This window comes from Anastrepha ludens, chromosome 5, assembly GCF_028408465.1.
Source record: "Anastrepha ludens isolate Willacy chromosome 5, idAnaLude1.1, whole genome shotgun sequence".
Lineage (NCBI taxonomy): Eukaryota > Metazoa > Arthropoda > Insecta > Diptera > Tephritidae > Anastrepha > Anastrepha ludens.
The window spans coordinates 3,172,983-3,186,407 of NC_071501.1; the positions used below are offsets into that span (position 1 = coordinate 3,172,983).

The 13,425-nt window shown below is 40.9% G+C and overlaps 2 protein-coding genes across 2 annotated transcripts in view; one reads left to right on the forward strand and one right to left on the reverse strand.

Moving 5' to 3' along the window:
• The window catches only part of LOC128863366 (uncharacterized), a 28,077-nt gene extending 17,533 nt beyond the window's left edge, over positions 1-10,544 (reverse strand). The window contains exons 1-3 of the mRNA XM_054102493.1: positions 10,178-10,544; positions 5,945-7,817; positions 4,973-5,009 (exon numbers count right to left, since the gene is read on the reverse strand). Coding sequence (XP_053958468.1) covers positions 4,973-5,009; positions 5,945-7,817; positions 10,178-10,375 — 2,108 coding nt within the window. The 5' untranslated portion in view covers positions 10,376-10,544. The remainder of the gene's footprint in view (positions 1-4,972; positions 5,010-5,944; positions 7,818-10,177) is intronic.
• LOC128864098 (epidermal growth factor-like protein) lies at positions 35-3,831 on the forward strand. Its single transcript, XM_054103596.1, has 3 exons — positions 35-763; positions 2,979-3,524; positions 3,600-3,831. The coding sequence occupies exons 1-3, from the start codon at positions 399-401 to the stop codon at positions 3,694-3,696; spliced, it is 1,008 nt and encodes a 335-aa protein (XP_053959571.1). The 5' UTR covers positions 35-398; the 3' UTR covers positions 3,697-3,831.
• Positions 10,545-13,425: the final 2,881 nt, after the last annotated feature.

The window sequence follows — 13,425 nt, forward strand, 5'->3', positions numbered from 1 at the left end:
GCTTGTTCGGACTGCCAATTCGCACAAAATCTACTCATTTTATTTTCAGTATAGATTTAGCATGACAAGTGAGCACATAGGTCTCATTTCAGTTGCGAAATAGAGTGTTTAATGGAACGGGTATGACCTTCGAACGTTTGAAAGCCAAGTAAACATTTCGGAAGTAAAAGATTTGCGTGAAAACGAAAGAAATTTAATAATTGTGAGACAAGACTGAAAAGCGAAAATTAATAAAAGAAAAATAAAACAAGAAGTGAAAAATAGAAGAAATAAATTTATTTAAAAAGTTACAAAAATTTAATTAAATAGTTTCTACAAACCTCCTAAAAAATTTTTCGTGTTTCAAGTTAAATAAAAATAAAGCATTTGTCCAGCATCCGCCCCTTTTTCAAGTTAACATGACAACAAATTTAGCACTTAAGCCATTCACATTTTGTGTGCTCTTGTTGCTGTATCTACACTTTGTTGTAATTATTGTCAAAGCAGAGCCGCAGCAACATCGTCGACAACGTCAATCATACGCCGTTGCTGATGCTGTTGACCCCGCTGATATCGATGATGAATCAAATGAGGTGCCTCCAAATCAGCGATTTTCCCAGCGTCGGAGAAATGGACGTCAGCCGCATGTGGATGATGCAAATTATCAGTTCAATAATCGTCAGTTGGCAACATCGGGTTCACTGCAACTGACGCCTCGCCAACACCGTAAACAACAACAGCAGCAGCAGAAGCAGGATGGAAACAAGTGCTCCATTTGGGTGCCGTAAGTGTGCGGGAGGCTGATTTTTTGCGTTTGCGTTTCTGTGCAATTTATATTATTTCCGATTGCTTAACTCATTTTTTAACTGATGCTGGCTAATACGATTTGGCAAGCGATAAGAGGCTCACGAGATCAGTCGACTCGGCTATACAATTTTTTGATACGAGTGCTGACATTGAACTCCGTACTGTCGCTTTTTAGACGTACATATCTATTCAGGAGTGCGCTATAAAGCGCTAGTGCAGACAAGCTTTCATAATTTCGATTTAGTCTGTATGAAAATAGTATGAAAGTGTGTGTACAGAGCATGTATGTGATCGGCTCCTTTTCCGCAATTCACCGTGCATCGAACTAAAAAGTGTGGTTCATGGTAAAGGATCAACATGTTATTTCTATTATCAATTTGAGTTGAAATAGCTGCCTGAGATGGACGCGTGAGTCATTTTGGCTCACATTAACGTACGCTCGCGATGACGATAAATAGGCTTTTGAAACATAAGTACGAGTATTGCCGACGAATTGCCCAACCGTGGATCAGTGGTGCCCCCACAGGGGCCAGAGCCAATAATCGGAATCAGCTCCACAGGAATCAAGAATTGGGTCAGCGATTATGTAGGCAATCTACATAAAGAACGATGGTCCGGTCTAGAACGCCGCAGAACTGCAAAGTGTTTTGTGACAAGTCCGAACAGAAAACTCTCAAACTTTCTACTAAAACTTGGAAGGAAACACGTTCGTTTGATGGTCGGTATCATGGACACAACACATGTTTTGGGTTCCGATGTCATGAGAATGAGTAATATTCGTTCTCTAAAACTGGAGGATATTTACAGATTTGCCAAAGAATCTGGAAAATTCTCACGGGACTAACTATCTCTATCTCTGTCTCTATTCTTTCCTATCTCTTTCACGTGTTGCTCCCGCCCTCAGGCGGCCCCTGCCTCAACGGCGATACTGCCCTCACTGCCGGCACGTCAAACTGCCGCCACCAACAACATCTCAACGGTAAGGAGCCCCCACGTGCAACACAACCCTCCTGCTCCTATCCCAGTGCGGGGACAAACCAGCAGCTCTTGGTCCCCCGCACAGTCTGCTCCGTGTGTCAGACCGTAGTTCCTCGGAACTTGACAACTGTCCAATTCTTGCAGTGGCTGGTGCCATTTTCGGAGGTGCTTCCTCAAGTCGCTTGCCGGCAGCACTTGGGGCAAAGACAAAGGAATGTTGCTGTCGACTTTCAAAGCAATAGGCCGACCGGTTCTTAACTATGCTGCGCCTGTCTGGTCACCTGGAACCAGTGATACGCAGTGGACGAAGCTCCAGACCTGCCAAAATACTGCAATTAATACTGTCCCCCATACAATACCTGCACGACGAGGCTCACATGCTTCCTGTGAAGGAGCATAACAAACTGCTCAGCAAGCAGTTTCTGCTAGAGTGTCACCGTAGGCCTCACCCATGCAGACACCTGCTTGAGCCTGAGCCACCTCCCAGGCACATCAGGAGGCACTTCCTCAACTACGTGGACAAAACAGACAGACCACTCCAGGATCGGACAGTGTACAGACAGGCCATAAACGACATTCATCGGGAGACCCTTACCATCTTCTTAAGCTTCCTACCCCCGAATGCCGTTATCGGAGTCCAACCACCACCAATTGCAGACGAAGAGCTCCAGCTTCCCCGAGAGTCCCGCGTAACCTTGACACAATTACGTTCTGGATACTGTAGCAGGTTAAACTCCTACTTATCCAGAATCGACTCCGACATACTAAACATATGCCCGGTATGTGAAGGCACCCCGCACGACACTAACCACCTTTTCACATGCCCCATCAAACCCACTCATCTAACACCTCTCTCCCTCTGGACCCAACCCGTCGAAACAGATCGTTTCCTGGGCCTACCGTTAGATGAGCTAGACGAAGACGAACGGTGATTACACTACACTGACAGGGCAAAGATACTGATACAACAACAACAACAACAACAACAAATTCCTCACGTAAAATACTGGCATTGCTTTCAGTCAAATTAGCTACTGGATATAAAATTAACAATTGCGTGCCGAGATGTTGAGTAGTCCACATATTTAATCATCCTGATCATCATCATCATCATCAACCCTGTCATATGATTAGTGTTTAATTTTGGTTTTTTACATTCACTTCAAATAATGCTGACAAATTCTACTAATTCTTTCATTCATTACCCCTTGCAGTGCCGAGCTCGTTCAGAAGTATCCATACGCCGAACGCATCCAACTCGATCAACGGAATCAGCAACAAAAGATTGAAGTCTGCTGCACTGGATATACACCAATGCGTTGGCGTGGTAATACCATTTGCCGGCCGGTGTGTGAGAATTGTCGCAATGGCCGCTGCGTCGCACCTAATGAATGTGAATGCTTCGAGAACTTCACGGCTACTGATAATGGCGATTGTGTGTTCACCTGTCCGGTGAGTTGTCTGAACGGTCGCTGCTTTCTCGACGGCACCTGTCAATGTGATCCCGGCTTTAAGTTGGATGAGACGCGAAAGTTTTGTCGGCCCATTTGTAGCAGCGGCTGTGGCATGAATCCCCGACACAATTGCACCGAACCAGAAGTATGTGGCTGTGCGAAAGGATATCAGTTAACGGATGATGGCTGTCAGCCAGTATGCGAGCCGGGCTGTGGTGAGGGCGGTGAGTGCCGAGAGCCCAACGAATGTGACTGTGCGCCCGGCTATGAGCTCAAGGATGGTGTTTGTCAGCGCGAATGTTATCAGTGAGTGTTTGCCAAACATAAATGCCTTGCAATTGCATGGAATATTTCTGCTAAAACTATGTATTTTCTTTGTAGAAAATGTGACAATGGCATTTGCTACAGCAATAATCGTTGTATCTGTAATCCTGGTTACACATATCACGAACGTTCAACGCAGTGTGTGCCGAATTAGTGTTAGTTTTATATATTTCTGTAGGTGAATCTCTATTAATAAAGTAAAAATAAAAATATGTGTGATAATCATAATTGTATTGTGATAATAATTATAAAAAAATTAAACTTATGTGATTTAATTAAAATAGTTTTGTGAATTAAACCTGATTATATGATGCTAAATAGTTCTTCTGCATTTAGAATAAGAACCTAAATGATTTATAAAAAAAAATTTGGAAAAATGTAGTTTTTTAGAATATTTAACATTTCTTACGATCTTCACTGCTTGTACTTCTAAGTGTTTATCTACCTATTTGGGAGCAAAAATACTTAGAAGTAGCACTAACAAGCAAAGAATGCCATAAAATTACCTTTACATTGCATTAACAGCAAGAGCGTTTAGCTAATTCTGTGAACTTACAGTGGTTGAATGCTGTGAAACCTTGCATATTTCTAGGGAGTGCTGTTGAACTCAATGCAACAGTTTCAACGAGTAACGAGTAAGATTAGTAAAATAAGGCACATGCACTTGTCCTAACCACTATTACTTCAGATCAAATTATTCTCATATAAAAAAATTCGTGAATGCACATGGAAGAAAAAGTTGTACCTCAGCTTCTCCTTTCCTCTTCCAACAGAGTTTTGAGGCAATTTTTCTTCTGTCAATATATATTTCTTCAGTTCTACGGATTTTCCTAGTCGTCCAGTCCTTTTTTTCGTTTCTATGACTTCCGCATTCTTCAATACGATTTACAAGTACATAAGTAGACTTTTTTTAACTCTCAAAGTTCACATTACACCTCTGAAAATTATAGGAACCTACAGGGGAACAATTACTGTTGAAATAATTTTTTTATTAGGTGAGAAGTCGGACCCAAATCTGTAAGAATTTTTTCTTTTTTTTTTTACTTTTTCGTTACAATATTTAAACAGATTTTAGATCCACTTGGACATATCAGTGCTTAGTGCTTGATGAATTCGCTCTTTTGACCTAAGATTAAATCTCTGCAACAGCTTTATAACAAAATAAAGCACTAAATTGTATTTTCCCCATTATGCTTACCTCAGATATTAAAATCCATACGCTAAACAAGATTTTAATTTTTAAATTTTACTATTAAAATACTGCTCAATGCTTAGTTTATGGCATGACATAAATAATTCATTTAATTTAGAATCCACAATATCTCTTCTAGGCATAACAAAGCTTACAATTCAAAAAAACTCATCAATATCTGGTTTAGTACGATCCTTCTCTGGAGGAATGCAGAGATCGCCAAAAATTAGACCATTACAATTTCATAAGCAAGCGTATGGGAATATCGTGTGCGCCTGAAAATAAATTTAAAACATACTTTTAATATAGAATTTTTATTGCTTTTTTTGTGATGAGGATTTTTTCTATATGAACCTCCTTTTTATGTAAGCTGTAAGTACAAGTAAAAGGTACATGAAAAATATTGAAGAAAATTTTAGTTCTTTTATATCAAAAAACTCCTAAAGCCGCATGCTGTGTTGGCTTGCTCCAAGCTTTAAAATTTGTAAATGATTGAGTTGATATCGATCCACCAATCGCCTAGCGAGTAGTGAATAAAATAAAAAATTTTCTCTCGAACACAGCGTTGCATATAATTTGGCAGCACTGCTTAACTTTCGCTTTGATGAACTGCTATGTAATCCCATTACTTTTCTAGTTATCTCGCCTGAAAATATGCAAAATCTAATAGGAAGCACTGGACTGGAAGCATATTGCTCGTGAGCTAAGCGACTAAAAACAAAGTATCTGGAACTTCGCTTGGCGAGCAGCAGAATTCTGCTGTGAGCACAGAAGTGGCGAATCGAAGTATAGCAGAAAAATATTTTTTTACACTCGAAATATTTTTTTTCAATTGAAATATTTTTTTACATAACCCAAAACTACTAAGTTTACCACAGCCATACAAAATCAACTCATTTTAAAATCTTTTTGACGTCGACACTTGGCATAAAAGTTGACCCAAAACAAATTTGCTCAGCAGTTTTCCTGAATATTTCACAAGAAATATAGCTTTAATACTTAATTCAATGCCACTTTTTATATTAATTAGTTATTTGTGAAAAAATCATACAAACATTTTACTAAAATATTTTTTTAAAAGTTGCATGAAAAGTGCAAAAGGTCTTAAATGGGTTATCTTTGTTAAAAATTATTTTTGTTTTAAATTATAGTCTTCCTAATCAGATAAGCCTTGAATGTGTAGTAGCAACCTCTCGGCCGCTTCACTCACCGGTTTCGTGTCGCGTTTGGTATATACGAACGCACAGGTAAACAATTGCCATCAGCATTATTGCGATGAATATTGAACCGGCAATGAGCAACCACAGAGGCTCTTCATTGCCGTCAGCTCTATAGTGAATTGAGGTGGTCCTGTTTATTCCGCATGTAAAGGTTGTTATTGCCTCACCATCTGTGTATGCTATCTGTTTGTCTGCTTCATTACAATGAGAGAGCTTGGCATCAATGCACGTATCATTGTCCAAGCCACATATTTCAAAGCACAGATCCGAACCCTCCTTTTTCCAACAATAACACACTTCTGTACACCCCGCCAAGCTGTCTTGTGGCTCCGGCGTCTCTTCATTGGTTGTTGTTAAAGACTCTGCGGTTAGACTTTTGGTGAACCAGTCCGCGATATAGGCGGTAGAAGTTATTAATGACGTAGTTGTTTGTATATTTATTGTGGTTGTTTCTGGAGTTGTAAATGCAGTTTCCGTTGTTGTTCTACTTGTCATAATTGGTACACATTCATCCATTTCTGCCGTGGATTCCAACTCAAAGCCCTCTTCACACAAGCATGAACCCGGTGCTACGCATTTGCCCTGTTTACAGCTGCGTTCACAGTGTGGCTGGCATACGTGCGCTAGCGTTGCATTATCATGTGGTACGTAACCTTCATGGCAGCGGCACTGGTCCGGCGCATCGCAATCGGCGTGTACACACTCGGGTATGCACATCGGCTCGCATTCGTGTGCACTGAGCGCATCGCTGTGCGCATTGTGCTTAGGTTTGTATTTGTCACGGCAAAGACAAATTTCTGGTGCAGCGCAGTCCGCGTTGATGCAGGCTTTCGTGCAGATAGGTTCGCATTTGCTGTAGTCTGCCGCCGATAGGCGGTAGCCGTCATCGCAGGCACAAATTTCTGGTTCAATGCAGCGTCCGTGCTGGCAACTTTTTGTGCAGACGGGTTCACACACACCTTGAGCGCCCATTAAGTAACCGGGCTGGCAGACGCAAACTTCCGGTGCAAAGCAGATGCCATGCAGACAGCCATTCGTACATTTGGGCTGACAGTAAGGCTGTTGTGAGATCGTTGGCTCATTGTTGGTGTGTGTGTCATTCACGTGCTCGTAGCCATCAAAACATTCGCACACGTTCGGCGCCACACATTTACCATTGATACTGCAATTCTGCTGGCATTGCGCTTGGCAGTAGGGACGATGTTGTGGCAGATAACTCATTTCATAGCCGGGCGCGCACTCGCATTCGTTCGGACGCATGCAACTAGCGTGCAATGGGCAATGCTCCTCGCACACTGGTACACAAGTGCTGCTATTGGTTGACTCCACCCCGAGGGTGAGCATAGTGTAGCCCTTTTCACAGCGACACACTTCAGGTGCCACACAACTGCTTTGTGCAGGGCAACCGTCACTGCAAACTGGCACACACTCTTCACTGCTAACCTCTGTGGTCAGCTCAGCGCCACCCGTCTGTGTTGATTTCAAAGTGTATCCAGTGCGGCAAGCGCATAGACCTGGCGATTGGCAATACATGTTCAAAGGACAACCATTTTTACATACAGCTGCACATTCCGGCCTATCGGCGGTGAGTCGAGTTCGAGTTCGATAGCCTTCATTGCATGTGCACTCAGAAGGTTTGGTGCAAGTGCTATATGCCGGGCACTCTGGATGACATATCGGCTTGCAGACGATGGTAGCCTCATAGGAAGTGGTGGAGCTGTAACCGGAGTTACAACTACAACGGTTGGGATCGCTGCAGTGACTATTATCCGGACAAGCCGGTATGCAAATCGGTACACAGGTGGAGTCTCTCTCAGTGTAGCCAGGGCAGCAAACTGACACAATTTGGGGTTCAGAGTAATACTGTAAGAGAAAAGAGGAAATCTGTGATGAACATTTTGAAAAGGAGTAAAGAGTCTTGAAGGAAAGTATTTTTTATTATTATTTATTTTTTAATTTTGGCTACATCAACTAATGTAAAATAAAGCTGACTTTGTTTTGTACTGAGATAAAAATTTAGAATAAATGATATGAATTGGCAGCTCCTAACGCAATTGCGAAACTCGTTAAAATTAATTAGACACCGCTTAGTACAATGGCAACCGGATTCATGGACATTTTTCTAATGGCGGCCGCCCCTCAGCAATCCAAATGCTGAACCTCCGAGTGTATTTCCGCTTTGAAAAAGCTTCTAATAGAAAACCGGCTATCGTTGGGAGGCGGCGTAAAATTGTATGTTTCACCATTTTTGGAGCAGGAACTCACCATATCTCCAGCAAAGGATGTAGGTGCCAATTATATATGTACAGCCTTGGCCAAAAGGACTACACCCCATTAGTCTCGAATTTTCCGTTTTGAAGAATGAATTAATGATCTTTTATTAATAACTCAGTAGAAATAAAAGGAATTAGTGATAAGAACATAAATATTTAGTAGATCCACCCTCTGATTTGATAATAACAACAATCCTCTGTACTTATGTCGCTCCGCTCGTGAATGAAAGCATCTTTTAAGGCTGTTTGCGATGTTATGCTGTGTTTCTTTATCTTACGTTTTAAAATATCTCACGCGTGCTTTATGGAGTTTGGATCTGGATACTCTGCTGGCCAATCTAACAAAACAATGTTAGTGCTTGACTAAAGATTATTCACACTAGAATTCTGTGCGAAGTTAATTAATTACATCCTTATTTGGGGCATTATTTTAGAAGATGTATAGATGAAGTTCAGTGCGACAAACATTCCCCAAATATTCGCTTCGGTATCAATCAAACTGTGAATACCAATTTATACACCACCACCTTGGCTACTTAGCCCCACAAGATCTATTCGGGTAGATTTAAAGAAAATTAGAAAGGTAACCCGAGTGCAGTACAATGGACTTAATTGTGTCTGAGTGCTGTACTTGCTAGTCTGTCCCGATAAAAAACAAAATATATATATACACTGTGAAAATCGTATTCTAGGGATCAAAATAAGAAACTTCGCCGAAGGGACCATACCTCTAAAACGAATTCTGATGTCCCCCAAATTTGGTCGAACGAAAAATCCCACTTTTACCCATTTAGAGTGCTCCAATCGAGTCCAAATGTATGACCGACCCCCACTAACTTTGGACGGCCGATCCACCCATGCCAATGGCACACCCCCTGTAACTCCCCTGGGGGGTTCCCCATACAATCATTTCAAAATATCACCATTTTTGGCCTTTACATGAGAAAAGAAACTAAAAAGTTCGGCCCAAATTGGGGGACATCAGAATTCGTTTTAGAGGTATGGTTCCTTCGGCAAAGTTTCTTATTTTGATCCCTAGAATATGATTTTCACAGAGCAATGGGCGATTTTTTTGCCTCCCCACAAATCGACCCGGCCTAACACATTGCACAATTCTTTCTTTCATTGAAGGGCTAAAGTGACCTGGACCTACCCCGCTGTGTTAGAATCATAGTCCCGTTTCTTAGAAATTTAGAGCGCGCATTAGTCTGCCTTTGTTTTTTAATTTCCAAAGTTAAAATATTTAAAATTATATTAAATTTAATTCAATAATTGAGTAGAGCCACGCCGATTGCAATAGGACCAGCTCGTTTTTATTTTCTTTAGCTGGGCGATAAAAGTGATACATTTGTGGAACCCCATCAGGACGCACACCGCAAATAGAAGGAGGAGCTCGGCCAAACACCTAACAGAAGTGTACGCGCCAGCTTTTTTTTATTTTTTTATCTAGGAATGTCCAATAAACGCGGACACCCTATAGTAATATCAGTTTCACAGCCATTTCATAAAGTCATTACATGCTTTTATGTGGGCAGCCTTAAGATATACCAATGAACCTTCTCCAAAAATACAAGGCTTTCTCCTTCCAGAGAGCATAAATAATATGAACGTCGCAAACTCTTCAGTTCCCTTTTTCCTTTTAGAATGAGCAATATCGGTATTTTAAGTATTTATAGCGAGTTAATTGGAGATTAATCACTTAACAGTCAAAATGCCTAAAATCGCAAAAGCTAGCCAATAAATTTACTTTGAAAATTCAAGTCCTCTGTTCATGTTTTACTTTTATTTTAAGAATAGATTTTTTTTTTTGGAATTTATGGCTGAATGCAGGAAGAAGCGAATATTCCGCGGATTCACCGACCTTTTAAACACCCTCGGAAGCCCTAATATTTGGTTTATAAATCATAGTATTTTAGCAGATATGGGCACTTGTGGGGCACAGATACTAACATGTGGTTCGTAGTCCGTGCGGTATCTGGTTCGCTGCACTCGAAAATTTAACCAATTATAGGTCCAGTAAGTCTCTCGCTTTGGCACCTCCATCATACGAGATTTCGTTATATATTTACGTTGAGAACACCAATGTCCCGAGACAAGACCGATCCATGCTAGCAAAGCCGTTATCATTGTTAACTTGGTTAAATGCATTGCACTAACAAATAATTAAGAAGACGAAAAGGAAAGACGACGTTTTCCACAATATTTGACGTTTTGTAAATATTTTCATATATTAACTTTTCTACTAACGCGTTGGTTTTTTATGCCTCTTTCCGTTTTACAACAAGTTAGATCAAAGTTTTAATGTGAACTGAAGGGTCTGCATCACAAAACTAGGCATATAAACCGAAAAAGTGCTCTTGCGAAATTAAATAAAAGAAGAGAACTAATCTTTCATTAAAAATAAAATGCGAAACCGCTTAAATTCCTATTCACTATTGAGTCACAATAAAAATTTAATACAGTATTTAGTTCTTTATCGCTGTATGAGTTGCATCAAGTCGCAAGCGCCAGGCGCAATTTAAGCAAAGCAAAATGTACCAGTACAAATATTTCGTATTTAGTTCGAATACGTATGTATATGCATATATCAATGTATTAGGGATGCTAATGTACTTTACAGGTACCGAAAAATTTCGGTACTAATCCCGGGATCCCGAGATCCTTTTAACGTTGAATTTAAGGAAGTATGCGGATGGCATAGAGAAATAAAAACTTGTTTATAATACAATTTATTTATAATAAAAGTATTTCAAATTCCAAGAAATCTTTAAATATACTTTTTTACTCATATATCAACTCATTCAGTCGAGCTGAGCAAGCATTTCTCGTTTAAAGTTTTTAAAAATCAAGCTAAAAACTGAGCTTGTTGGAATAAATGGCATGCAGAGTTGCCAATATTCGACGGACCCATCTGGCAACCCTGTATCTTTTGACAGAGACGTCAGATCGCTTAATGGCATACCGCGTTGGAAGCGTCAATCCAAGCAGATTTTTATCATGGAACAGTACACGCCACGCGAGCGCTCCCAAATTGTTGAAATTTACATTCAACAAAAGAAGTGAATTGTGAAAACTCAACGTGAGTATAAAAAATTAAATAATGTGAAAAGTGCGCTTTCTAAGAACACCATTAAATGTTTGTACGAAAGGTGATGCTCTTTTTAAACCAAAGAGGCCAAATCAAAACCGACCAAGGCGTCGCCAAGGACATTCCAAAATCGCCGTTCTCAGCAGTTGGGCATTGCTCGGACCACTTTACAACGAATTATCCGCATTGATTTGCATTTATTCCCGCAGGTGTTTACACTAGTGCTCCATTTAAATGTAAAGTAGTGGATCTCCTCTACTTTTCTTATATGTAATAATAATAATAATATTCCCGCATAAGATTCACTTGACGCAAATATTGTTGCCTTGGAATGGGCCAAAGAGTCATCGAAATCCGTCGGCTCCGTCGAATATGGGCAACGCTGTACTTTAAACTACCAAAAACAAATAAATGAAAAAAATTTTGAAAATAATGAGAATTTGTATCAGAAATAGAGATGGGCATGTTAAGAACGAATTGCAATAAATAAAAAAGTTTAAATTATTAAGTTTTTGTTTTCTCCAAGTATTTTTACAATTCCTTCCTTATGACATTTTACGCTCCACTAGTTGAGCCTGGAATTGACTTACGGTCTACTTCTTTACTTTAAGTAGCACACCTCCTTGGATAGCTTAAAATACTTACTTATTCTTAAAAGTTTAGTTGTCTGTTTTTCCAGGATAGTTGCCATACAAATATTTCTATTTTTCCTGGCGTGGAGCAGGAAACACTTAGTGAAAAATCCTAAAATCAAACTTTATCACGCAGCCATCTTTAACTGTCAGGGCTTGGCTCAAATTTTATTACTAATTTTTATTAATTGGTATACTTCTTCTTCTTCTTAATTGGCGCGATAACCGCTTACGCGATTTTGGCCGAGATTAACAAAGCGCGCCAGTCGTTTCTTTCTCGTGCTAACCGGCGCCAATTGGACACACCAAGGGAAGCCAAGTCCTTCTCCACCTGATCTTTCCAACGCAGAAGAGGTCTTCCTCTTCCTCTGCTACCACCAGCTGGTACCGCATCGAATACTTTCAAAGCCGGAGCGTTGGTATCCATTCGGACGACATGACCCAGCCAACGAAGCCGCTGGATCTTTATTCGCTGCACTATGTCTATGTCGTCGTAAAGCTCATACAGCTCATCGTTCCATCGTCTGCGATATTCGCCGTTGCCAACGTGCAAAGGTCCAAAAATCTTACGCAGAATCTTTCTCTCGAACACTCCAAGCGTCGCTTCATCAGATGTTGTCATCGTCCAAGCTTCTGCGCCATACGTTAGGACGGGCATGATGAGAGTCTTGCAGAGTGTTAGTTTTGTTCGTCGTGAGAGGACTTTACTGCTCAGTTGCCTATTTAGTCCAAGGTAGCACTTGTTGGCAAGAGAGATTCTACGTTGGATTTCAAGGCTGACATTGTTATCGGTGTTAATGCTGGTTCCTAAATAGACGAAGTCTTTTACAACCTCAAAATTATAACTGTCAACAGTGACGTGGGTGCCGATACGCGAGTGCGCCGACTGTTTGTTTGAAGACAGGAGGTACTTCGTTTTGTCCTCGTTCACCACCAAACCCATTCGCTTTGCCTCTTTATCCAGTTTGGAGAAGGCAGAACTAACAGCGCGGTTGTTAAGGCCGATGATGTCAATATCATCGGCATACGCCAGCAATTGTACGCTCTTATAAAAAATTGTGCCTGAGCGATTAAGTTCTGCGGCTCGTACGATGCTCTCCAACATCAGGTTAAAGAAGTCACACGACAGCGAGTCACCCTGTCTGAAACCTCGTTTGGTATCAAACGGCTCGGAGAGGTCCTTCCCAATTCTGACGGCGCTGCTGGTGTTGAGCAACGTCATCTTACATAGCCGTATTAGTTTTGCGGGGATACCAAATTCAGACATAGCGGCATACAGGTAACTCCTTTCCGTACTGTCGAATGCAGCTTTGAAGTCGACGAAAAGATGGTGTGTGTCGATTCTCCTTTCATGGGTCTTTTCCAAGATTTGGCGTATTGTGAATATTTGGTCGATGGTAGACTTTCCAGGTCTGAAGCCACACTGATAAGGTCCAATCAGTTGGTTGACGGTGGGCTTCAGCCTTTCACACAATACG

Coding starts and splice junctions, on each gene's coding strand:
- LOC128864098 (XM_054103596.1), top strand. CDS start 399: ATGACAACAAATTTAGCACTTAAGCCATTCACATTTTGTGTGCTCTTG. Junction 764..2,978: donor AAGTGCTCCATTTGGGTGCC/GTAAGTGTGCGG, acceptor TACCCCTTGCAG/TGCCGAGCTCGTTCAGAAGT. Junction 3,525..3,599: donor TGTCAGCGCGAATGTTATCA/GTGAGTGTTTGC, acceptor TTTTCTTTGTAG/AAAATGTGACAATGGCATTT.